This window comes from Cygnus olor, chromosome 1 (assembly GCF_009769625.2).
Source record: "Cygnus olor isolate bCygOlo1 chromosome 1, bCygOlo1.pri.v2, whole genome shotgun sequence".
NCBI classification, from domain to species: domain Eukaryota; kingdom Metazoa; phylum Chordata; class Aves; order Anseriformes; family Anatidae; genus Cygnus; species Cygnus olor.
Genome location: NC_049169.1, coordinates 7,139,465 through 7,164,761, shown reverse-complemented (window position 1 = coordinate 7,164,761; position 25,297 = coordinate 7,139,465). Strand labels below are relative to the sequence as shown.

General features: G+C 46.0%; 1 protein-coding gene and 1 long non-coding RNA gene across 5 annotated transcripts in view; one reads left to right on the top strand and one right to left on the bottom strand.

Annotated features, from left to right (window-relative positions):
• The window catches only part of LOC121065095, a 5,878-nt gene extending 2,753 nt beyond the window's left edge, over positions 1 to 3,125 (bottom strand). For 2 of the 3 annotated variants that reach the window (XR_005816876.1, XR_005816877.1), the window contains exon 1: positions 888 to 3,125. This is a non-coding gene — a long non-coding RNA (uncharacterized LOC121065095). Of the gene's footprint in view, positions 1 to 231; positions 328 to 887 lie in introns of those variants that run through there. The other variant, XR_005816883.1, reaches the window with a different exon arrangement.
• SEPHS1 (selenophosphate synthetase 1) lies at positions 175 to 25,297 on the top strand. 2 transcript variants are annotated; one of them, XM_040547549.1, is made up of 9 exons: positions 175 to 380; positions 3,144 to 3,407; positions 6,525 to 6,628; positions 11,328 to 11,435; positions 12,204 to 12,358; positions 13,147 to 13,237; positions 16,515 to 16,614; positions 17,898 to 18,110; positions 23,003 to 25,297. In XM_040547549.1, exons 2-9 carry the CDS (start codon positions 3,215 to 3,217, stop codon positions 23,215 to 23,217), a joined length of 1,179 nt encoding a protein of 392 aa, XP_040403483.1. In that variant the 5' UTR covers positions 175 to 380; positions 3,144 to 3,214; the 3' UTR covers positions 23,218 to 25,297. The 2 variants fall into 2 exon arrangements, with proteins under 2 accessions (XP_040403483.1, XP_040403472.1); XM_040547538.1 differs by having other exon boundaries at positions 186 to 380; positions 3,140 to 3,407.

The following is a 25,297-nucleotide window of genomic DNA, read 5'->3' as shown; positions in this document are numbered from 1 at the left end:
GCCGCATTGCCGCACGGCCGCCGTTGCAACCCGGCCCCGGGGCGCGGTTGCACCGCGGGTCGCGCGCGCGGGAACGCGGGAACGGGGTGCGCGCGCGGTGCGGGGAGGGGAGGGAGTGCGGAGGGGGGGGGAGGGGGGGGGGGGAGCGCGCGGCGCGCGCGCCGCGTGGGCGGGGCGACGGGGCGGGGAGGGGAGGGGAGGGGGGGGAGTGAGGTGGGGGGGGAATTTAACCCCTTCGCTGCCGGCGGGCGGCGGAGCGCGGCGGCGGTTTCTTTTCTGTTCAGGCGGCGCCGAGGGAGCCCCGCCGCGCCCGGTGCATTGTGGGACTGGGCCGGGAGCCCCGTTCGCGGGAGGAGGCGGAGGGCGAGGAGGCGAAGCCGGTGAGAGGGAGACCTGAGGAGGGAAGGGGGAAGGGGGGGGGGGGGTGTTTAAAGGGGAATTCGCCTCACGCTGAAATCGAGGCGGGGGGGGGGGTGTGGGGGGGGACGCGCGGGGCGCTGCGCTCCGGCTTCGGGCCCCGGCGGCCTCCGTCCCCCCCCCCCCACCACAGGCAAGGCCTCGGGGAGGAAGGGCAGGGAGAAGGGCGGTTGTGGGGAGGAGGAGGTTGGGGGGGGGGGGGGGGGGGTAGTGAGGAGGGCGAGCGCCGCGCCGCTTTAAAAATAAATAAATAAAATAAAAAGGAAAACCCGCCCCGCGCCGCCGGCGGCCGCCGCCGCGCCGGCAGCGAAAGGGTTAAACCATCGGTTTCTCCCCCCCCCCCCCGCCGACATTTTGTTTCCTTGGGGGGGGGGGGGGGCGGCGCGCGCCCGATGGCGGCGGCCGTGAGGGAGGCGGGAGCGCGCCTGAGGCGCTGAGGGGAAATGGGGGGGGAGGGGGGGGTGGCTTACCTGCACCGCGCCTCCGCTTCTTCCTCCCCTTCCTCCTCCTCACCTTCATCGTCATCTTTCTCATCGTCCTCCTCCTCCCTCACACGCGGCTCCGTGCCCGCTCGGTGGTGGCGGAGGGGGGCGCCCCCCCTGCCGGGCGGCTGCTGCTCCTCCTCATCTTCCTCCTCCTCATCTTCCTCAGCCTCCTCCTCCTCCTCTTCCTCCCCTCAGAGGCCGAAAGCACCAGCCGGCCGCCGAAGGTGTCCCAGAGCCGCCGTTTGTATCCCACCCCCCCTCCCCCCCAGCTCTTTAGCGAGGCAAGGGTGAAACTTAGTTATTATTATTTATTGTTTTATTATTTTTTTTACTATTTATCATGTCTTAAAGCAAGGAGCTTTACAGGAGGGTCAGGAGGTGCTCCCTGCTGCCAGGACTCGCTGCCACGGCAGGCTGTGGGGCGCTGCTGCACGCTCTGCTCAAACCTTCATTAAATTAAATGTAAAAAAAAAAAAAAAAAAAAGCGACTGTCTTCTCTCTGTGGGTGTTTTCCATTAAATAAAGTCGTCCTGGTTCCTTTCGGTGTTCCTTTCCTAAGCGGGGAGCTTGGCTGGCTGTGTCTTGTAGGAAGTTGCTGTGGCCTCGAGCCCTTCCCTTCCCTGTGTAGGTAGGCAGGGGGTGCTAGGAATAGTGCAATTACCGCTTAGACGAAGGAAAAAGTTCCCCTTTTGGGGCGAGCTGCTGCTCGTACGCTTCTGGAATTAATTTGGACCAAGTGCTAAAACAAAAAAACACCCTCCTCGAAAAGCTTTTGTCTCCCCTTCCCATTGACAGGTTCCTTCCCAGCCAGTATCTTTTCTCCCTTTCTTTTCTTGTTTTTTTTGGATGGCGAGTGCTTTAGTGGCTCACGTTGGAAGGCGACAGCTCCGGACCGGGTTCATTGCTCATCCAAGACACGTTCGTGTAGCTAGAGGTTGGATCACTGCCCGCGCCTGGGCTTTGGGAGATTTGTTTTAAATAAGCGACACGCCTCCCCGAGAAGGAGAGAAAGCGCCGGACAGGGGAGCCGGGCTCCCTATCACAACTTCCCAGGGAGCTTACAGCTCCAATTATAACAAAATATATCCAGCAAATTAGCAGACTGAAAGGTTCGTGCAACTGACATAACTGCTAACAAGCGGCGGACAGGGCGGATCGGTTGCACAGCCTATGGATTTACTTCTTCCTTATGTTTTGTGCTGCTCAACTTAGTCGACACCAGTCGTTTACTGTCTTTTTCTTTTTTTCTAACTTTCCAGCTTAACCTCCTGTCAGGTTTTGTCATGCTGCGCTCTGTTTGTCATTTTCTCGTGAGGCAGGACCCTTGCTTTCTAAGAAACCGCCGCGTATGGGTCATTTTTAGTAACTCCTGAAAGCTTTTTTCTCCGAGGAAGATAAACTGCATTGTATCCCGGCCGTTCCTGTTTAGAAGGCAGTGTTTGAGTTAGGCCCCTTATTAGTTTTGGAGTGTGCTGTATGTGAGTCAGAGTGGAAAAACGTTCTAAAATTAGACGTGCATTGTTAAGAATTTTATTAAATGAGTTACATCAGTGTCTTTTTACATTGCCACTCTAACGGACGATTCTCTGGGTACTCTCAGTCTAGTTGCTTGACTAAAAAAGGGGCTCGAGAGGCACGAAACTTTTAGGCATTTTTAGGCCCGTGAACACACGGAAAGGTAAACCGGCGTGTTTGTGGGTAAACTGCTCTGATTAAATGCAGCCTCTTTGTTCTTCTGTTACCTGTGCGAACACAACACCGGCGTTGTGTTTTCCCCCAAGGACAGCAGGTGTATTCTGCAGTTTCAGCTTCTTACATCAGACCCGAAGCTGAGCCATTATACGAAAAAGTGTCCCGCTCGTGAGATTCACGTGTTAATGGATCAAAGCGCGATCCTGCGCCGCGCTGAGTACAACCAGATGTCTCTGCTGAGCGCCTCGCAGGATCAGGGCCCGGGCTTCCTTTTGGAAATTGACCTCGGCGCTCTGGGAACTATTACATTTCTTTCATTACTTCTGGGTTAAATGAGGTTGGTAAGCGTGTTAGATTCTTTATTTTTAATGAGAAACGCAGCATAACCGGAGGAGAGATTTATTCTCTGATGCTTCTGAACGGCGGAAGGTAGGAAGAGGAGTGGGGACAGGTGGGCTACACGGGGCGCTTTTCTCTTTTTAACTTTGTGCAGAGCCTGGCGTCTCGTAGCTGCTAGGATTTTCTAATCTTCCCCATTTTTCCAGTCAGACTGCTCGGCAGAGAAACCCTGATACCGTTGCTCTGGGGTGGGAAAGGCCAGCGGCGCGTGCGAGGGAACCATGTCTGTTCGGGAGTCGTTTAACCCAGAGAGTTACGAGCTGGACAAGAGCTTCCGACTGACCCGCTTCACCGAACTGAAAGGTACAGGCTGCAAAGTGCCTCAGGATGTGTTACAGAAACTGCTCGAGTCTCTCCAAGAAAACCATTTTCAGGAAGACGAACAGTTCCTGGGGGCAGTTATGCCCAGGCTGGGTAAGTAGTTGCTCCCCTAGGCACGCGTGGTCCTTCTGCTCTGTCCGTGTGGCGACCCCAGCTCATCTGCTGTTTGTTTAACCCCTTTGAAGATGTTGTGTGGTGCGTAATGCACGCGTATCACCCAGAAGTTGGAAGAAGTAATCTGGCTGGCATCTGGGATGCGAGAATAATTATTTAAGGTCCTGCAGTGCGCTCAGCTGTGAAGATAAAATGGTCAGGAATGGCCTTAATTAGCAATAGCCACGTGCGTAGGAATTGCAGTCTCCCCCTTCACCCTCTTCCCCGTAGATGCTTTGCAAACTGAAGTAGTAGCAAGTAATTTCTGGAATGTTAAATTAACACTCTGGCTTTTAAAATCTATGCAATGAATAGTCCTTAGCGGACTTAGAGGTGAAGTTCCCCTCTCCCTCCCTTTCCCCTCATTCCTGGGGCAAAGAAAAGCGAGTGAGGGAAAACTTTCTCACTGCAGCAGAGGCTGGGAGTGGATTGTTTCGCAGCCGTCATTTTTTTTTTTTCCCTTTCGGTCCTTTCGTTGTACCCCACTCCAACCTTTTTGCTCACCTGTAGAAGCTGCCTGGGAAAGGCTCTTTCCACGACCTCTGTGTTTCTTGCCAGCTTCACTTTCTCTTTGGTGTTTGCACAATGATGCAAGCAATAAGGGAAAACAACCTGCGCAAGCCACCTTCATGGGGAACAGGGCAAACGTAGGTATTTTGATACCAGCTCCTGTACCTGACATTGATATAGGTATATGAATGTAGATATGTATTTAACGACACTTGTAATTCTGTTTGCCTATTTACTCAGCCCTGCGTATTCAAGCTCTGCTTTGCGGTGCAGTATGGATTTTTTCCTCAGCTTAGGAATATCAATGTAGCATTTATTCTGAAACTATTTAATTATCAATTTGGCGTCCGATAGTCTTATTAAAAAATTATTTTAACGTGGCTAATTATCTGTTAGCAGACTAACAGGTTGCAACCCATTATTCCAGTGGAGATTGAATTCAGTGAGAGATTAGTAAGGAGCCCGTGTTCTGGCTTAGACAATAGCAATCTTATTGCGTGTGGAGCTGGGGTGGCACGATAATTTCATATTCCCTAACGAGGGACACTTTGAGCTTCTTTTGTACCCAAACTGCTATTTATGTGCCGTTGTTTTTTTCTTAATTAAATGCGTTATTCACAGCAACGTGTCAATTTGGCAAATTTCTAAAATCAGTAACAGTTTGGTTTAGGTTTAATTTTCTAGCTATTTTTTTCCTCTTATAAACTTAGAGGCTCTAAACTGTAATGGGAACTGCTGCTAGATTTTTCTTCTCCAGCTGTATGATGAGGTACAAAGCGGACTAATGCCGTCAGTACGTAGGTGCGTCGTGGTGTAGCAGGAAACGTGTTAGTGGTAGGAGGTGGAGAAAGCAGATCTCTTTATAGAGATGCTTTTACGGTGAGTATCCCTTTAACGAATTTGTCTTCAGGTAAATTAGGTATTAATTACCTCTGGTGCCTTGTGCTTAGAAGGGCTAGCCTGGAAGCTTTACAGGCTGTGCGTATGCACAGTGCTTCTGAGACGCAGCCAGAAGGGAAATTCCCACGAACAGGCTCAGCTTCGCTCAGTGTGAGTTTTACAAGTGGTGGCACCCAGAGCAATGTCGGAAACTGCAAGCTTGGTACTAATTCTCTGAGCTGTTACACGTTTTCGGATTCTGATTGGGTTTCTCTTATTTAATCAGCCTCCTTTGTTTGTGTTTTTGTTTGCGTGGAAGATGAACGTAGCCTCAGAAAGGTCCTGGTGCCCGTCTGTGTAGCAGCCCTTTCGCTGCAATGTCAAAAACCTCCCAAGCGGAGTCAGTCCTGCAACATCATGACACGGGGGGGTGAGCTGAGGGCAAAATAGCTGCCGTATCTCCTCTGTAACTGCTCGCATGCCCCTCTCCGGAGATGTTACGTGTCGGACATAGCGGCTTGGTAGCTTCTGCAGAGGATGAGCAACCCTAAATTACTGCTTCTCAGTATCCCTTCCCTTCTGAGGCAAGATCTTCTGCCTCTGCAGCCGCCTGCGTGGCTGCTGCCTGGCAGGCCTTCAGCTCCGTGCCCTCAGCGGGGGCTCGGATGGCAGCAGCTCGCTCGGTTCCTGCACAGGACGCTGCCAAACGCTGCCTTGTAGCTCTTGGTAGGTAGCACGTTTCATTAACGCCCGGGGAAAGTTACTGCCCGCCTTCTGCTCCCTGCAGGCTGGTTGTTCGAAGGGTCTCTCCTTGCGAGGTGCGCAAAGAAAAGGCAGGCAGCTCGCTGTCAGCCCAGGGAGGAGGTAAGCTACCTGCCGCTGCCACCAGGCAGGAGCTTATCGACGGGGGGGACACACAGGGCAGCTGCCGTGGTTCGATTTGCCACCCGCTGCTTTTTTGTGCAGGCTCTCGCATCCCGGCGAGCGCCTGGAGGGTTCTACCATTGCTTATTCTGTTTGAAATCTCCCCCGTCAGGGAAGGCTTCGCTTGGTGTGGTATTGTGGTTTTCTCAAAGGAGTTTCCCTGCCTGGCAGATCGCCTTGCCGCCTTTCGGTCTCTCAGAAGTAAGACGAGGTGAACGCAGAAGCTCGCAGAAGCTCCAAGTGGCTGAATCATCCTTCGCCAAGGGCCGAGGCTGTGACTTAGGGTGGTTTTTTTCTCCCTCCAGAAGTGAGGAAATGCCCTTTATGAGAAGCTGTGCCCTTTGAAAACTGTCATTATGCTTCTGTCGAGGTGGGAGTAACAGGAAAACCTATTAGCTTTTGACAACGTCAGTTTACGTAGTTCCTTTTAACTTTAAATGCACATAAATACAAGCACAGATGTTAAAAGCAGCGTGCTTTTACTGTACTGCAACAAACCGTAGCGAGTTTCCTTCTCGCTTTCAGCCATTTACATTTCTGCCCTGTTCCAGTCAGGAGTTTTCATTCTTTTCTCGGTTTCCCTCTTCTTTTTACTACATGCTTTCTCCAGGGAAGGGATTTGCCACCTCTGTTCAGGCAGCATCGAGAGCTGTATTTCACAGGCGCGTTTTGTAAGGTCTCTTGTTCGGAGCAACAGACAGCTGAGGACAAAGTTGCCTCACTGATGGATCTCTCTCTTTGCAGGAATTGGGATGGACACTTGCGTTATTCCGTTAAGGCACGGAGGTTTGTCGTTGGTTCAGACAACGGATTATATTTATCCTATTGTGGATGACCCTTATATGATGGTAAGTTGGCTGAACGGAATTGGTAGATATATATGTTACCGATCTGATTCGTGCTTCTTGCTTGTCTGACGGCAGTTTGGACCATTTCTTCTAGACGTGCAGCGTTAATTGTTTGCTGAACTGCGCTCAGAGCCTTTCCTACATGGCAGCGAGAAGGGAAAGGCCTTGTTTCATCCCGCAGTCCTTTCCGTGTCAGCCAGGAATGCTGCAGCGCTGTGGCTGGAGGTGAAAGCTGGCCGATCTGCCACCTTGAATTCAAATTTCCCTCCACCTGTTCCGTGAGATTTGGCTTGAAAAGCGTTAAAAGGGGGAAAAAAGAGCTGTCTGTGAAGCAGCAGACAGAAACCTCTGCTTACGAGGAGCACTGCATTGTAGTTGGCCTTTTGTTTTTTTTTCCCTTGAGGTTCTGAAATGACCAGGTAACTTGTTCCTGCTGGAAAAGCCTAAATGTCAGGAGGCGGTAATAGCGTCTGGCAACGTCAGGGTGCTTTGTGAACGTCGGGTTTCCCGCCCTGCTATCCAGTCACAGAAGGACAAGTTGAAATGGCTTGTCAGAAGTCGCGTGCTCTTTGTCTTTGGTTCTTTCTGCGTTCATCTTTCATTCAGTTCATTGCAACAGCCCCCTCCGTGGTGTTGTGTGATGGCGGTCAGTATTGGCTTGAACAGAAGGCGGTGGGGAAACAGATGTGTGTTATAAAAAAGGTCTCAGTGAAGCTGTAAGGACCTCCACAGCAAGCTTTCTGTAAACGACAGTTAAGAAATGCCAGACTTCGAGTTTCCTGTGATTTCGGTGTGGCTCCTTTGCGTTAAAGCGGGCTTTTACTGCTGTTTATGTGATCGCTGCTTGTTTTGGTATTTGTTCTGTGAGACCTGTTGGGTAGGTTTGGGACGCGCGGTTTGCGATTGGGACGGTTTTTTTCAGCACGCTTGACCAGGTGTTGCCTGTGCATATAAGCAAGCAGAGCTCCTTTGATTTCCGCTCCAGCAGAGCGCTGCTCCTGCTGACTGAGCAGCCAAGATCTCTGGCTGGTTCCTAGAGTTTAAAGTTGCTGAGCTCTCCTGAGAAATTTGGTTCAAATTTCAAGCTGGGAACTGCCAGGGACCAGAGGGAAAAAAAAAAAAAATCTGTCTTGTTGGAGAGTAGTTTTCAACGTCACCAGCCGAGAAACTTTCTCTTCTCGCCTTGTACCCAAAACTTGTAAGGGATGGCATAAGAAGGCTGCGGTGGTGGGGGGGGATTGTTTTGTTTGGGGATCCAAAGGGACTGAGATGCCGCGGCGGCGAGAGACGAGTCTGCGTGCAGATGAGGTTTAGGCCTGTGTGGTGGGAGAGGAATGTAAATTTGGCCTTCGCCCGCCTTCTGTGGTTGCGTCTCAGTGAAAGCCTCTGCTGCGATCCCCAGCACCAGCAGCTGTAACTTTGGCATTTCCGAGCTATCAGGTTCCTCGCTTCCATTCTTATCGACGTCCGTGTCAGCGTGATGGCTTGCCGCTTCCGATCCGTTCGCAGGTGGGTGCTTCTTGTGAAAAGCTGGCTGAGAACAGGGGTTGTGTGATAAGCCTTCTTGCTGCCTGACCCTCTGCTCGGACCTCTCTCACCTGGGGACTGGAGTACCTGGGGGAAACGGGGATCGCCATTTCCTTTTGCGGACCAACGTCAGCTGCAGGAGAGGCAAATACAACCTGCTAGGGCTTTTTTTTTTTTTTTTTTTTTAGGACAGCGAGGAGCTGAGGAACGGTGAGACTCGGGAATTCCGAGCTGGTGTCCAGGCTGCGTAAAGGACTGTGCCCTGGATACCTCTGTCCTTTTCAAGCCGGGCTGTTTCCGCCCTGTTTCTCTCGCTGCTTCTTTCCCTGTTTTTAACCTAGCCTCCCCGACCCATGCCTGCTGTTATCCCTCTCTGCTCTCATTATCGCTCGCATGCACTTGCTGCTTCTGCTCCGTTTCCTTACTTAGTCAGTTCTAGCCTGGTTTTGGGTGGGTGCTCTGTGACTCAGAGTCTCTTCCTCTCTCTGTTCACGCTACCTACCTGCAGCTCCTTATCTCATCTCTCTTCCTAGCTGGGGGCAGGGAAAGGAAGGAGGGAGAGCCGAAGGTGCAAATGGGCTCCAAGCTGGGAGCAGCGACCGAAGGGATTAGAAGGCTGAGGGAGGTAAAAATGCGCTTGGACCCAGCCGAATTTCTGAGTTTTGCTTTGGAAAACGGACAGTGACAAAGTTTTTAAACTTTGTAACCGAAATACTTTGTTTTAAAACGAGCAGAAAAACGAACAAACAAAAAATCCCTCCTCCTTCTCCCCGTGCCCCTTCTTTTCAGCTCTGTTCTTGAAAACACCTGATCCATGTTGGCTGAAGCATCCCAGGATGTGTGCCTGTAAAGGTTACGTCCAGCATAGGACTGGACCTTTAGATGGTTTGGGGTTGGAAAGGTTACAAGTAGTTGAAAATGGGTTTCCAGTCAAGTACCAAGCCACCAGTGGTAGGACTGGTACTGGCCACCCCTCTGGGATGGTGTGGAGATGCCTTTTTGAGTGCAGGAGCAGGAAATTGGCTGCTTAAAAGGGTGGGCTCCGTTCCCCTCTCTCTTACAAGGACCTGTTCTGAAAGAGTTCTGCTTTTGCCCTCATAAATGCCTCTTAGTATTGCGAGTAGATTGCCGTGTTCCAGTGATCCGTGTGGTTAGGAGACGTGTGGGACAGAGCTCAGGTGACCTGCCCGTGAATCCTGTCCTGTCTATCAGTGTTTGCAAGCCACGTATCGTTCCCTCTGCTACTTCAGGCTTGAGGCTTGCCCTCCCCGGGTTTGTTTCCAGAAGGGTTTTGCCAACTGGCAAAAGCGGTGTTAGGCTGACCTCTGACTGGTAGAATACAGAGCTGTTGTCAGTGTGGTTTTAAAAACTTATCTCTCATGCTTAAGAGGGCATAAACCAGCAGTTTGCTTGGTAAATACTGAAGATAGTGGAGAACAGTTTGATAGTCCCCTTCCAGAAAAGGAAGATGACAGGCTTTAGTGTTCTTAAGCATCCGGGAGTTTAACAGTGAGTATCTATCAAACCACGCAGTCCGCAGCTCATTCTCCTCTTAGTAATGTAATTTAAAACATATTCTGCTTTCCAAATGCACAAGGGATTCCCCTGATGCCACTGGAAGCTCTTTAATTTATGAAAAACTGGATCATGCTTAATTGTGGTTTGGAGGTTTTATTTCAGGTCATCAGAAAGTGAAGCAACTGCCCGAAAATACTCGTTCTTGAATAACAAACCCAAAACCCTGGATGTGTGACTAAACTGTAAGGTTTTGGGGATGGCAGAAATGTAGACATGTGTTTAAATGTTCTCTCCCCCACCTGTCTTCCAGCTAAAGCGTGTTTCTGTGTTCCAAATTGTGTTGAATAGGCATGTTTTTACTGCAGTGGCATTGCCTCTGAATTTGATGAAAAACATAGATTTAAGATCATCATACCAGATGCTGATTGCAGTTTTGCAGCTGCAAACCTAAATCTTTTAATAATATGTGTGGAGTCTTCCAGATTAACACCCCAGAATGTTATTTTAGAAAGTATTCTAAAATTATTTTGCCCTCCCTTGGGACACGCCCCGTGTCAGAAGGTTCTGCGTCTTCATCAGGAAGCTTGATGTCTTGTCTCTACCGGGTTCATAACCCAAACCCACCCGACTTGCTGGCTAATTGAGATCCATTCATTTAGCAAAATTAGAGCAGATAAGCTCACGAGACCCCGGTGAACCCTTCTCGGTCCTTTCAGCTTCAAGACTCCTTAGTCTTCTGTCAAAGACCCCTCCGCGTCTCTTGGAGAGGGTTTTATCGGTGGTGTTTGTACGCACAAAAGTTTATAAAAGTGTACGTGCTGTAGGAAAACTCCTGTTGCTTGAACAGTGGCAGAGCAGGCACGTCTCCCACGCCACACAGGCGGTGTGGATCAGGCAGACACCTTGCCCCAGCAGCCGTGCGTGCTTCCAAGCCGTGACAAGGCCAGCATCTGGGAGACCTGAGCTCTTCAATCCCCAGCATGTGCTCTCTTCTGCAGGCGGCTCCTTACTGAAATCCTAGCACAAGAGCCACCTGAGCGTGCCTGTGTGCTGCTAGCACAGCTGTGTCCCCTGCAAAGAAGAGTACTGTCCCGAAAACTTGAGAGTAACATGGCCTCTGGGGTGGTGCAGAGGAGCTTTCTCATCCAGGTCCCTGTCTCCTATATACTCCGGTTCAGAAGAGACTACAGCCTTAGATTTTGGGATCACCTTCCTAGCAGGTGTAAATTGACACACCGTAGTCTTCATCATCAGCGTACAGAATTCTGTGCTGGACTAGAGGTAATAGGAGCTTATCAGTTTAAGTGAGCTGAGCTCGTTATCAAAGCTGGATTTTCTCAAGTGTAATGTCAGCCTCTAAAATAAGAGCCTAAACTCATGAGATCCCTGTGTAGCTACTGAGAGCGAGGCAGCTGGGATGAATTCTCTCCTTACCTGTCAAAGGGGCAGGTATCTGCATTTCTAGATGGGCACGTTGTATGGAATGGATCACACCACGTTTTGGGCTGGGTTTCTGAGTGCAGGAGCCTGTGGAACAATCACAGAATAAGCAGCTCTGAGCCCAAACTCACGCTAGATGTCTCGTTTATGGCAGGTGTTTGTCTGAACGTACACAAACAGCCCAGCAGATTTTTTTTTTTTCTTTCTTTTTCAGGGACGGATAGCGTGTGCCAATGTCTTAAGTGACCTTTATGCCATGGGGGTCACGGAATGCGACAACATGTTGATGCTCCTTGGAATCAGCAATAAAATGACAGATAGGGTAAGATTCGGGGTAACTGCTTTTGAAGTAAGGACCCAAACAGCTCTACGTACTTAGAGTGTATTTTTTTGTTGTTGTATTTTCTCCTCAAAGTTTGAAAGCTTTTAAACAAGAGGTGGTTTTAGTGAGAGCCTCAGTTCATAGTGCGGGTCTTGCCTCATAAACTTTCTGAGGTTACTTGATAAAAACTGATTTTTCTGTGGCATTGTAATCTGCTGCTGCTTTGTGATACCCACAGAAATGGATACGGCTGGTTTGCTTATGCACGTAGCATCGTGTTGAAGAAGAAGAAACTGAAATAGATTGCTTTTATTTTTATTTCTTTGTGGTGGAAGTGACCAGCATGTATGTACGTTTGCTCTAGCCAGGAAAAAAAAAAAATGACTGTTTATTCTTAGAAGGAAGTAAGTCGGAATTTTACAAGTTAGGGGAGGCGAAGTGCATCTCGATTTAACGTTGCCTGATTGCACTGTGCTGCTGGCTGCACCTCATTTACAACAGCAGGACAGTTGTTCTGAGTCTTTCAGAGCTCTCTGAATTCTCCGGTTTTATATGACCTTTTGGAGAATGCTTCTTCAGCATCCTTCGAGGAGCTGCTTTATGGCATAACATGCAATTTTCAGGAAGCTGCCTTCTTCCTGAGGCTGTTTTATCTTCATGAACTATTTGCTGTGAGGGGATTTGACCTGAGTGATTAAAGCCCCGGACTGGTCTTGAAATGGCTCGGACTGCTGTGTACGGAACTCTGACTTCTGTTTTGATCTCTAGGAAAGAGACAAAGTGATGCCTCTAATTATCCAGGGTTTCAAAGATGCAGCAGAAGAGGCAGGAACATCTGTTACTGGTGGCCAAACAGTGTTAAATCCCTGGATTGTTTTAGGAGGAGTGGCCACGACAGTCTGTCAGCCTAATGAATTTATAATGTAAGTTAAATCACTGAACAATCAAAGGCATTGGTCTGAAGGGATACAGTAAAAATCCTTTAAATACTGTGTTGTGATCTGTCTCCTGATGAATAAAGCAGTGCCTTCTCTTGCTTGCATTTGTCCGTAGCACTCAACAGATGCCACATCTTTTGTACTTTATTTGCTTTTTTAAACAGGAAGTCCTTTTACTTTTCCCCCAGTATCTTTTGATCTTGTTCTCTCTTCTGAGAGTTAAGCTTCTAACCTTTAAAGGTACTGAAGACTGCTTTGGGACATAAATTTCTGTCCCAGTTTAAGATGCATGTATAAATATCTCCCAATTAACCTATTAATTGCTGTAGAGAACGGGAGAATTGCTGTGTTTACATCAGTCTGGCTGTTTAACAGTAGCCAGTCTTGAATATCCTACTGTGGCATGCTGCAGTATACAAAGGAATTTGGGATCCTAGTGATGCCAGGCTTATGTCCTCAGTGACCTAGCCCACTTTTTCCCCTCTACTATCTTATGTCTCTGGTAAACTGAAAGAAGAGATGTAAATTAGTGTGTCTGATTGCAAGCATTGTTCTACTCCAAGAAAGGAGGATTAGCACTTTTAAATAAGTTTGCTGCTTTTTTGCTCAATAATGCCCCTTGGCAACGAATCCCAAAGGGTAATTCTGCAATTAGTCTTTTTTTTATCTGCACAATAAGATACACGGGTCTGTGAAAATATAATTATCAGCACTTATTCCTAATAATGTGTGAATCGCACTCTGTAATTAATATATGAATTCTTTGTTTTCAGGCCAGACAATGCAGTGCCAGGAGATGTGCTTGTATTAACTAAACCCTTGGGAACACAAGTGGCCGTAGCTGTCCACCAGTGGCTAGATATTGTGAGTACACCGCAGAAAAAGGAGTAGGGAAGAGGGACGTGGGGTAAAGGTGACCTTCCCTATTCGCTCAACATCTCAACAGGAAAAAACTTCAGTAGTGTGAGAAGTATATTGAGTCCTCAGCTGGGACTGATCCTCCTCTCTCCCCTCCTTCCTCCTTGGTGTGTCAGCCTTATCTGCTTACATGCAAAGCTCTTTGGAATCGAGGCAGTTTACTAGTTTGCGTTTAGTGAACCTATCTTAATTGGGTCTAATTCTTAGCTCTCAGGCATTGCTGTAACAAACAAAATTGTTGACTAACAGACGAGCACCCTGGGTAAAATTATGCCCTATTCCAGGTGCCAAAGTAGTTGGCAGAAGCTTATTGATGTCAGTTACGCCAAGATTGCTGTCTGTGTTCATGGGCTTGCTGCTCGTGTACACGGCATTAGCTCTACGTTTCACCCTGTGCGTTCAGTAAGAATATTTCCAGCAGCATTATGTAGGTAGACATATTTCCATCTGTTACTTCGGGCAAAAATGGAACTACTGAACTGAAAAGTGACTACAAAATAGGCATCTGCTTATGTTGTCTGGCTCCCAGTCCGTGTCTTCAGAACTAGACCTGCTCAGTTTACATTTTAAAAAGATGCATCTTTTTCTACTTTTGGGACTACCGAGCCAATAGGCAGGCAGAGGAGCGAGCTGAAATCTACTTAGTCTTGACTGTCGCCCACCGCGGTGTCAGATGAATCCTAATTCCAAAGCAAAAGTGGGAGAGAAGCAGCTTAAAACCTTCATTGGGGTCTCAAGTGTGAGCAATTAGGGAAATGTTTCTCCTCCTTTGTAAAGTATGGCCTAGCCATTTTGAATCCTCTGTTTTCCAATCGGATAAAAGGATCAAGGCCTCAGATGATCCTGATATGAAAATCAAATGAAAGAAGACATACATTTTATAGCATGTTTTCTGGCCATAATCTCACTCCTTAACATATCTGTTACTATACTGACAAATAGACTCGCAAATTAAGGATATTCTGCATTTCCACATATTTCAAGTACTTCTAATTTCGCTGACTGTCAACCAGAAACACTTTCTGGTCTGAAAAATGGGGACAGCGAGGAAATCAATTCTCGTATTGCATGTAAACAGCATATATCTTTGTGGTAGGAAAAATTCTGAGTAGCTGCGCTGCCTTGTCTTCAGCTTTGTCTTGTGAAAGAGGAGGGAAAATAAAGCTGGAATTACCCATCACAAGTCCACCTGTAAATCAAACTTCAGAAAGGAATTTGACTTTGTATTGAAAAGTATGTGGAAGAAGGTACGTAGTACAGCAAGTTTATACCCAGGCGAGAAGGGAAAAACAGAGTGTAGAGGTAGGTGGCTACAAAACAAACAAGCTTTAAAAATAAACAAGCAAACCAAAACAAAAAAAAATCAAAACAAACAGAGGTATTTAAACACAGAGCAGTAGTGAATAGTTAAAGGAACTAACTAAAGGGCAACCCATGGCAATAACCACATGAGAGCTGCCTTTACGGAAGGAGAATCCAAATGGAGGCCCAAATTTTCCTCCTTGCTTGGTTCCTGGCAGCATTGTTGCAGCTAAGCCCCAGCTATGTTGCTGGCAGCAGCTTCTTTAGGGTGTAAAGGGAAGAGGCTGTAGGGAGAGGGGCTCCGTGGGGGCTCCAGGAGACCGGGTCAGGGATGGAAGGGGTTGCTCCGATGTACATCTCCAGGAAGGGTTTTCTAGTCCCTGCTGTGAGAGACCTCTGAATGGGAAAGGTCTATCTAAGCTCGCTTTAAAAGTTCTTGGGGGATTTTTGTGAACTTTTCTGCCTTCTGTTTCCTGCCCGCTAATCCCACTGTACCTGTATCTGATTGTTATAGTGGGAGGAATTTGTGTCTAATTTACAGCCTATCTGTGTTTGAGCCTCAGCCTTTAGTTCTTCTTTCACCTCGTTTCCATTCTTAGCATCTGACCTGTTCCCATCTCATGGTCAGCCTCAAAAAGGTATTTTCAAAACTATCACAAAATGACTGATCAGGTTTTTCAGTCATACCCAAAGCCAGATTAATCTCTATTCTGTCCTAGGTGTTAATAATCTCATTTATTTTTCCCCTGCTCTCTCACTTATCTAAATAAAAATGCTTGTCTTGCTTGCTTGGACAGACCAAGTTCAACCTCAGTTCAGAAGGTCTGATCTTACTCCTGTACTTCTTTAGTCTTTAAAAAAGGATTTTTTTTAGTTGACCAGCCTCTTTCCCTTTCTTACACCCTTTCTGGATTCTTTCTTACACCCCCGGAAGTCGGTGCTCACTTCTTAAGGATAAGAGCCTCTTTGACAAGACCCTTCCCCAGTGCAGCATCATACAGCAATTCTTAGCAGTTTTTGCAACTTTGGTTAAGTAAGAAATTTTTTAATGTGTTTATGCTGTGGAATAGCAGTGTAGGCTTTGTGGCTCCAAAACAATCTTATTTTTATTTACTTCAGTTCGCTGTAGTTTTACTTTATTTGCAAAAAGAACAAACGCGTTTGTAGCGTTGATCTAAACAGTTAAATGGTTGCTTTGTTTCCTTCTGGATCTGGAATTACTTCAGTTTCGGACACAATAATTGCTCTTTATAAGGTACCGTTTCCTAAATTGTTCTGACAGCCTTTGGGGATGAAAAGCATTGCTTAGCGTGTGATGGAGGCATGAATCCACACAAGAGACTGGGGAATGGGTGGAAGGATGTGCTGATGTTGAACTGTAAAGGAAGCTTATGAAAAACTGTCTTAATCCTACTTCACTAGAGTGAAGTGTACCTTCTTGAGAGCTGGACTTCTGGGTAGCAGTGGCCTTTCTTGATCAGAGCGTCCAGGTGTGAAATGAAGAACTTTCTCTTTAAAAACAAAGAAGCCAGAGATTAAAAATCTCAACATCCAGCAGCAGAGTTCCTGTCATTTGGTTGCAGAGTTCAAGCCAGAAAGTTGCCTTGAAGGACTAATTTGCCTAGGGTAGGTCGTTCCACTCCACTACACTGCAGGTGAAAGCGATATTAGAGGTGCTTAGGTGCTCAATAGACCTTTAAATGAACTTCACGTGGGTGCAAGCAGGGTAAAGCACATACAGCAGGCTTCAGAACCTCTGAGTGAAACACTCAGGCTGTTGTTCCTCTTAAACTCAGTTTAAAAAAATAATAATAAAAAAAAATCACAAGTGCCTTTTGAATGAAGGATTTTAAGTGATAGGGATGTGCCTTAAAATATGTAGATGAAAACCTAAGAAAATCCTCTTTCTTTCATCCATTAGCCAGAAAAGTGGAATAAAATCAAACTAGTGGTAACGCAGGAAGATGTAGAGCTAGCATACCAGGAAGCAATGATGAATATGGCCCGGCTGAACCGAACAGGTAAAGGAAATGCATGTGTTGGGGGAGGTGGGGAAGACTGGGGGGTTTTTGGTCATTCCTCCCCAATTCTGTACTTAATTTCATTTCGCTGCTGTGGGGAAGTGTGACATAGCTGTTTTATCCCTTCCTTCTTTCCCATATTTCTGCTGTTCAGTGTTTGTGAAGCAAGCAAATTAAAATCAAACGCCCTCTTTTAATTATACAGCAAAAACACAAATGCTGCTGGAGATGATTATGACTCATATGAGTGCTGCAAGTAACATCTGAGTGAGTTAGAGGATGTTTTAAAGGGAAATCTGTGGGATTTGTTCCTTTTTATTTTTCGTGCCTAGAGAACTCAGGAGGGCCTGACTGCAATAAGGCTTTAAAAAAAAAAAGGGAAATGGAATAAAAAAGGAAAATCTCTTATTTTTTTTGTGCTTCAATTTAATTTTTTAATTTTATGCTGTCATATTATGTGTTTCCCAAAGTGTGGAATATGTAGCACGTGCATTCTTTCCTTTTTTTTTTTCTTTAAATTTTGGTGGTGGGGTTGTTTTGCTTTTACCATAGAAATTTTAAGTCAGGATTTCCCTTTGCTCGAAGTATCTTTAGAGGAGCTGAGAATTGAATTAGACGTTTCCTTCTCAGTTGAAGGAACAGGAATAGTTAAATAGCTCTTCTCCCATTTATTCGGATTTCATTTGGTATTTGTTACATCATCCCGCTGCTTTTTCATTCTTTCACAAAATCTTCCAGGAAAAATAAATGACCAGGATTGTCTTATGGAAAAGAACTCAGTCCTGCTCACGTACTGGGAAGCCCCAGAGAAGGGCAAAACGTTCTTGGCTTTGTTTTTCTGCCCTCACTTTTGTCAGGCACTTCTAACAACACTTAAATATTCCTACCTGGAGCTATTGTGCTGCATGCAGAGGTGCCTTTCTGATACCCAGGGCTCTGTAAGTTGCAAATGCCCAAGAATTTCATGAATGCATAGGTGGGGAGGCTGGGGCTTCGGGCTGGCTGCGCCTGTCCATCCACCAGCTTCACTCCCTTCCCCCACGACCTGCAGGCTTTGCTCTTAAGCTCTTAAATTAAGTGTCCAGCTTAAACTAAGTGCCCAGAACTTAAGTTCCAGTGTGATCTTTTCTCAAACACTTTTTTTTTTTTAATTTAAACAGTAAGCAGAACTGATTTGAATTAAAGGTATGCAACTTCATTCAAACTGCGCACAGTATCGTTGAAACGTTACTTTCCCAGATACTTCTTTTCCTGATTTGTTTGTTTTTTCTCCCCTTTTGAAGCTGCTGGACTCATGCACACTTTCAACGCACACGCAGCTACGGACATCACGGGGTTTGGAATCCTGGGACACGCACAGAACCTTGCCAAGCAGCAGCGAAACGAGGTGTCCTTCGTTATTCATAACCTTCCTGTTCTTGCTAAGATGGCTGCTGTCAGTAAGGCTTGCGGAAACATGTTTGGCCTTATGCATGGGACTTGTCCAGAGACTTCAGGTAAGCAACAGTTGTATCGCTTTTCCTTCCCTGTGTCTCTACATCGGAGTTAAGTAACATTTCAAATGTATAAACGCTGTGCTTTGCGCTCAGAATCACCGTTGGTTTGGGTTATGTCCACGTTAAGGAGCGTTAGCCGTACAACTCTTCGCAATTAAGTTGTTCAGCCTAATTTCCAAACCACCATCCTGCTCTGAACGTCTCCTTATGAAACACTATCATAGAAACCGTCGCCGTGCCTGGTATCTGGAACCTTTTACAGTTAAGAGTCGGTGATGGTTCTGAGTTCTTTTGAAATGCATTTTTCTCATAGCTATTAGCTCCAGAACAAGGAATCCCAGCACAGCTGGCACAGCACTCTCAGAAAGGTAGAACCACCTGCAGTAGGTTGCCAATTAAATGAGCGGAGTTTGGCTTCTCATTCTGAAGGAGCGTGAAGTTGGGTTCTGAATGGGCCAGGCTGAGGGAAGCCTTCTCTGTCCACAGCACATAGACATCGAGAATACAGGTTTTCTGTCCTAAGTTTATAAAACCTGACTTCAGGGGCTATGAGCAGCAGCAAGAAAAGAATTTGGTCTCTGACCCCTTCAGTTCTTGAGTTCCCTAGTTAATACAGCTGCCCCTTGCAGTGACAATTAATACAGAAAACTGAAAATCAGGCTATAAGCATCAAGTTAATTTCAGATGAACATTTAAACGCTCATCAGGTGATTTTAAAACTTCTGATGCTGTATTTGAATGCTGTCTTATTCAGTGTAGGCTGCTTTGCCTCCCAGAATAATCACCGTCGTCTGCTGGCAGTCTCTGTACTTCATTTTCCCTTTGAACCGTCTGTCCTGTTCCATTTTGTTTTTCTTCTTCAGTCTTGCTGTTCTTTCTCTTTGGGAAATGGAGAAGATATAGCAACGAATCTGTCTTTTCTCTTATCTCTTTTCCCCACCCTCTTCCTGCTCTCCAAAAGTATTATCCAAGTTCTCTGCAGCTCACAACAGAGGGGGCCCCTTGAAGCAAAACAGTCTAAGGCTCTGGAAAGAAGCATCACAGTGAGAGCCATAAACTTTTCCCCCAGCGAATACACAACTTGCCACGATCTGCGGAATTGTTCCTCAGCCATCTGTGTTTATAACAGATGCTCTGTCCTACAGAGAGCGTGTGGCTCAGATGCTGTGTAACAGGATATGGGACATGAACCCTTGCAGGAGTTCAAATCCAGCTTCAGTCGGCCGAGGCCAGAAATATCTGGTGGCTGTTTGGTGAGCTGTAAATAAGGTTGGTAGCACCAGGCAGGTTCTTTCTAGCTAGGAGTCCGCGTAACCGGAGTGCAAGCGGCACTGGTGCTTGTGCTGCTTGCACAGGGCGTTTGTTACCGGTTGCAGAGAGGCTGAAAAATAGCTTGGACACAGATCTGGAGCTGCAAGATGGCTCTTTCAGGTGAGTGGCTGTGACACAGGCTTCGTGCAGCTGGCATGGGAATGGTCTAGCTGTAAACTGGGTGCTGGAGTCTTCAGAGCTGCCCCTTCTGCACCCTGCGGACAGTGCTGTCCTTTCACTGAAGGAACGTAAAAACAGGTAGAGAATATGGGAGGGGAGAGCAGTCAACTTCTGAATCCCTTTTGGGAATGAGAGTAAGAGGCGTTTGAAACTCAGAGTTGCCTTACCTTTCAGCAGAAACAGGTGATGATTGGAAAAACCAGCAAGAATATCTGGTTAGTTGTGAACTTCGGGTGCCTCAAAACACCTATATTTGATTTCATCGTAGCATTAAAACGGGGTTTTGTTACAGGGTCGTGTCTGCCAGATATTAGAGAGATCCTTAGCCGGGTGGATGTAATAGCTACAAGGGTCTGAAAGCTAAAGGGTCTGAAAGCTGGGAAGCTGCACGGGTGGGCTTTATGCTTAGCGCTTGCTAGTCTGGCACGTTGCAGCAGTGTGTGTCAGCTTGGTGAGCTGCCGTGGCTGTTCGGCATTCAGACCCACGCTGTTTGTCCACTTCACGTCCCAGGGTTGATTTATTTGGAGGCAAGCGTGTGCCCTGCGGCACCCGTATGTCCAGCTGTGAGGATGCTCTTTTAGGGCTGCTCAGGGCTGTTCGTACTGTAATCTGTGTATACGCTCTTTCTCTGATATCTTAAGTTTCCAGAAATGCTCTGTCTGTGGCTTCTTCATTTGTGAACAGATGTTTTTCGGCGGAGTGGGCAGGCAACGTGAAATTTACTGGAAAACAACGTGAATGGATTTTAAGAATGTTGGTTTTTTTTTTTTTTTCCCAGCGCACATTTGCTGGGCACCTGTTGACAAAAGTCAGTGTTGGAAAGATCTCGTGTGTCATGTGTTCCATCCTCCAGGCACTGCTGCTTGTGGTGTTTTCTGAAAATTCCAGTTTTATGTGAGTTTGGGCTCTCTTCTAGGCAACTCCTTGGTAGTGGTTAAAGTTGCAGTTTCAGAAAACTTAATTCTGCTTATTAGACTGGCTGCTGGTAGAAATAAGTTACAGAATTATTCTGTGGGGGATACTCCAGGATACTTGAGCGTGTGTATATTTTTGCCAGTCCTCTTCTAATAACTTTTGAAGCTGTTGACTGGTGTCAGACTACTTTGTTAGTATAGTAGAAGTGTCTCAGCGATACAGTGTTTCTGTGCATTTTGTAAAAATAGGCGGATAGAAAAGAAGGGCTGTTGCCTCACTGAGAGGTAAGGCTTATGATTTCAGCCTATTGTTAGTCGGGAGAGAAAGCCGTTAACAGGAGCCAGGAGATTTGTTCGGGAGCTTTCAGTGGCCAGTACAACAGTTAAAAGCAGCAATGTTCAAAATCTCTTACCAAAAAAAAAAAAAAAAAAAAACAAAACCCTTACGCTTTTAGAAAGGTAAGCCGGAACGGACAGCGAGCGTCTGCATTCTTTTCCACCCCCCAAGAAGCACACAACAAACTCTCAAACTGCCAGGGCCATTTGGCCATTCGGTCTGCAGCCTGTTTGCTTTGTCTTCAGTGGTGGTGGCTGCAGACCTCGGAAACCTGGTGCTCCTTGAGATGCTGCTTGTGTGCACTTCTGCTTCGTTTTCCCTAGGCGCGTTGCAGCAGCTTAAGCTCCTGGTGGCTGTGACGTTGTACAGGTGAGGATTTCCTGCAGTTGTCTACGGGACAAAAACCACTCTGAGCAGCTGGGGATACCGGTAATAGAGTGGAAAAACCTTTGGGCAAATCCCAGGGTAAAAGACACTGATCAATCTACCACAGAAATATATTTAGGATTCCCACAGACAGGAATCCTACCGCTGACCAGCAGTGCCCCGTAGCCTTTATTAAAGGTTATTGATCAAACTGGGGGATGCAGCCAGCAGGTGGAAGTATGTTTTAGCTGGGATTTGGTACGTTTTTCAGATCTTGCCAAAGAGTTTTAACCAGGTGAGCATACAAGTGATAACAAAATTGCAGGAAGAGTGTATGGGGAAGAGATAATGAATGAAGATTATTCTCATGTTCTTTCTCGGTTCTCTTTCTCCCTGTACTTCCACTTCTCCCTGCTGGCTGGTCAGCACTCTCTGTGCACTGCTACTTATAATTCTCTTCCCTGACTCGCCTGCGCTGTGACGTGGGTTGCTCTTCAGTTTGATTTAGGGCCTTCCACAGGAACGGCACGTCGTTCCTTTGCAGTTGATTTGTCTGCTACGTATGGAGCAGCTTAAACGTTTTCACGTTTCTGGTTTTTGTTGGTTTGTGCTTGTGGTGGAGGTACCTGGATGTTATGTTCTGAAATCTCTGTGAGAGAGGTAGGCATTTTTCTGGATGGCGCACTCATTTGCTCCGTATAGAACCCCCAAAATAACTTTCATGCTTCCACATATCCTTATAAATTATTATAAAATACGTATAATTATAAATTACCCTTACAAGAGGCTGGCTATTGGAACGTAGCACTGTATAGGCATGAGCTTTGCAAGTTGTGTGGGGCACACGACACTTGGAGGTTTAACTAGGCATCTGTAGATGAATTTGCAGCTCCGCGTTGTAGAGCTTCACAGATTTGCAGTACAGCATAAATTAAAAAGAAAGTAAGCAATTCAGGAAACCTGTAACTTTTAGTAATAGAGGGCAGCACCAAAATATTTAGTGACTTCATCTGTGCCCCTGGAAATTTGTGCCCTGGCTGACGACAAAACTCACGCTAGTATTTGCAAAATCCCCTTTTCAGTGCTTTGGGATTCTTCAAATGCAGGAGTTCTTACTAACCAAATGGCAACCTTGCTAGCTACTTAGGGTGCTGCCTCTGAAAAGCATTCATTAGTAAGTATTTTTCTGTTGTCTCTGTAAGAAAAGATCTTACTGGAAAGGCTAAACGAGGTCAGAAAACTTCCCGTCTAACAAAGGGGGTCAAAGGGACTGACTGTCTCGGAGCACTGGTCAAGCCTGGGTTTAATTTTCTGCCTTTTGTGTTCTGTTGTAACCGTCCCTGTTCTGATGAAGGATTTCATCACAGGCAGTGGGGTTACTTGCAGAATCAGCTGCTCCCAGTCCGTGGTTATAGGTATCTGAATATGACCTTTATCCAAAATGTTCCTGTGTACGCTTCTTGCGGAGGCACTTTGCAGTCCTCTGTTGGAAGTTTACAATGCTGGCGTTGTTTTCCTATGTCATTTGTTGGCATCAGCACGATGTCCTTTTGCCAGCATCTTTTTTGTGTGTTTGGCTTCATTTACATACGCACCGAACACTGAACTTTTTCTGTAAAACAAGAGCTCGCAGACTTCCACCGTGTCTTCACTTGGAGTCCTGCAGTTTGACAGAACCCACCGAAGTCACCGAGTGTGTGTCTAAACAGGAATTTGGCACGTTTAGGTTGAAACGCTTTGCAATCAGACACTTAACGCTCTGCTTTTTTTCTTCCTTTTTCAGGAGGCCTCCTCATCTGTTTACCACGGGAACAAGCAGCACGGTTCTGTGCTGAGATCAAGTCTCCAAAATACGGCGAGGGCCACCAAGCATGGATTATTGGCATTGTAGAGAAGGGCAACCGCACGGCCAGAATTATAGACAAACCACGAATCATTGAAGTTGCACCACAGGTGGCCACTCAGAACGTGAACCCAACGCCGGGTGCCACCTCTTAATATAGATGAAATAGCTGTTTGTTTTTAAATAGATCTATTCCTTTATCATCCTACAATTTAAAAAGAACTGTAAAAAAAAAAAAAAGAAAAGAAAACTTGTGTCTGCACATCTGGTGGCCTTAGGTCAGTTTATGAGTGGATACAATTAATGAAATAAAATCCATTGCCTTTTTTTCCTGTTACATTAACTGAAGATGCACCTAATCTTGAGGCAGCTTCTGAGTTGAGAATTATATTGTTATCCAATACTGTTGATTCATTTTGAATCTTTAGACACTTATCTCTTGCCGCATAGGCTCTTTTTAAAGGTGCTTTCACGTAGCACAGACATTACCAGTAGTAGTGTCAAATAGCAGTTTGTGTCCTTTCATTATATGTATATTTATCATAAGTCTAATTTTGATGCCTTGAGTGATATTCCAGAGAGGCAATAAATTTGATAAGCGACACAGTGCGTATGCCCAGTAGTAAGATGGTTGCATGATTACATTCAATCTTTGATTTTTATTTTTATTTTTTTATTTTTTTTGTAAGGTTTAGTCTTACCAAGAGCATCTACGACCCTGGACATTGCTTGGTAGTGCACTCTGTTTAAACGAGCAAGTGCTGACTTTGCATGGAAAGCACTTCAGAGTCGAAGGAGTCATTTTTAATTTCATTATTTGTAGCCCTGACAATATTTACTGTATTATCAATGATTTTCTTTATTGATAGTAAGGAAAAATAATCTTTTTTTTTTTTTGCAATGTGATTGGATGTGCTATAGTGCAACAAAGGTTTTGCAGACCAAAAGGAGGTTACTGTATAATATTCATTTACAATTCACTATATAAATAACTACACAAATAATTTTTAAATATAATCAAACTAAAATAAACCTCTGTTCTGTGGATGGTAGTGTTTAATACATTTTATATTTTGTATAGTGATTACAGGCCTTTTTTGTTTCTTTAAAATCAGCAGCTGTTTAGTATAATTCTTAGTATTATTTTGTTCTTTGCTCAAATACATTTTTGTGCACGCTTTTGTGATCTGTGTTTAAAATCTACATTGCCAACATTGCAGCTTGAACTTAAGCTTGTTATTCAAAATAAATATTTAATTTTTTTTTTATTGCTCTTGTATAAACGCATGAACTTTTTTGATTCCTACCTGAATTACAGACTGGAAAGAGGAGAGATCCTCCTTTATCTTTTGTTTTAATGCAAGTGTAATTATATGGATTGTTGCTGTTACTCCTTTGGTCAGCTCTGCGAGCTGTGATGTCCCATGGTAATCTAGAATATCTCCTCCTGTGTGCCAGAATTTAGGGGCAAGCAGGTTATCTCCGAGCATATTGTCCACTTCATTGCGTTTATTTTACTTGTCAGCGCAAAGTATGCGATGGATGTGAATCGTTTCCTCTGTATCCTCTGCAAGTCTCCTGGCTGTGCCTGCTCTAACCCAGACGAGGGTTCGTGAGCAGCCCTGTGCGTGGAACGAAAGCCGAAACCCATCTTTTTCCTCCGAGGGTGTGTAAAGCTCCACGTTCGCTGCTAACTCTGCTCTGCCAGCCCCCAGGAGCCAAGCCACACCGTGCGATTCTTCTGCGGAACGGAACCGAGCACGTTTCTCTGAACCAGCTCTTTTTAAAAGCTTCCCACATTGTGGAATTTAGCTCCTTGATACTCAGACCAGGACGAAAAAATCTTTGGTAATCAATACCACTACCAGCAGGAATAACAAGGGCTTCTGTCTGTGAAAAATGACTCGCTAGAGACAAACCTGTCGTGTGCAACATGCAAGGCTTAAATTTCCAGTCTTGCTCCTAGTGAAATCTGGGGCAAAACTTGGCTCATCTTTTTCCACTCAGTAGCGTTCTCAACAGACACCTATGAAAAGCTAGAGTTTTCTTCATTTTTTTTCTTTTGTAACAAACCAACTAGGACATGGCCATCCTGTTCCTGGAAACTAGGTCCGAGTTGTGTGTTCACAACACAACCTCAAAGCAGTAACTGAATTTTTGACTTTGTTGGGGGTGGGGGGAACGGGACAAAACGTTTTAGGGTTTTCACAGCCGTTCTGAACACCAAAATAAAGC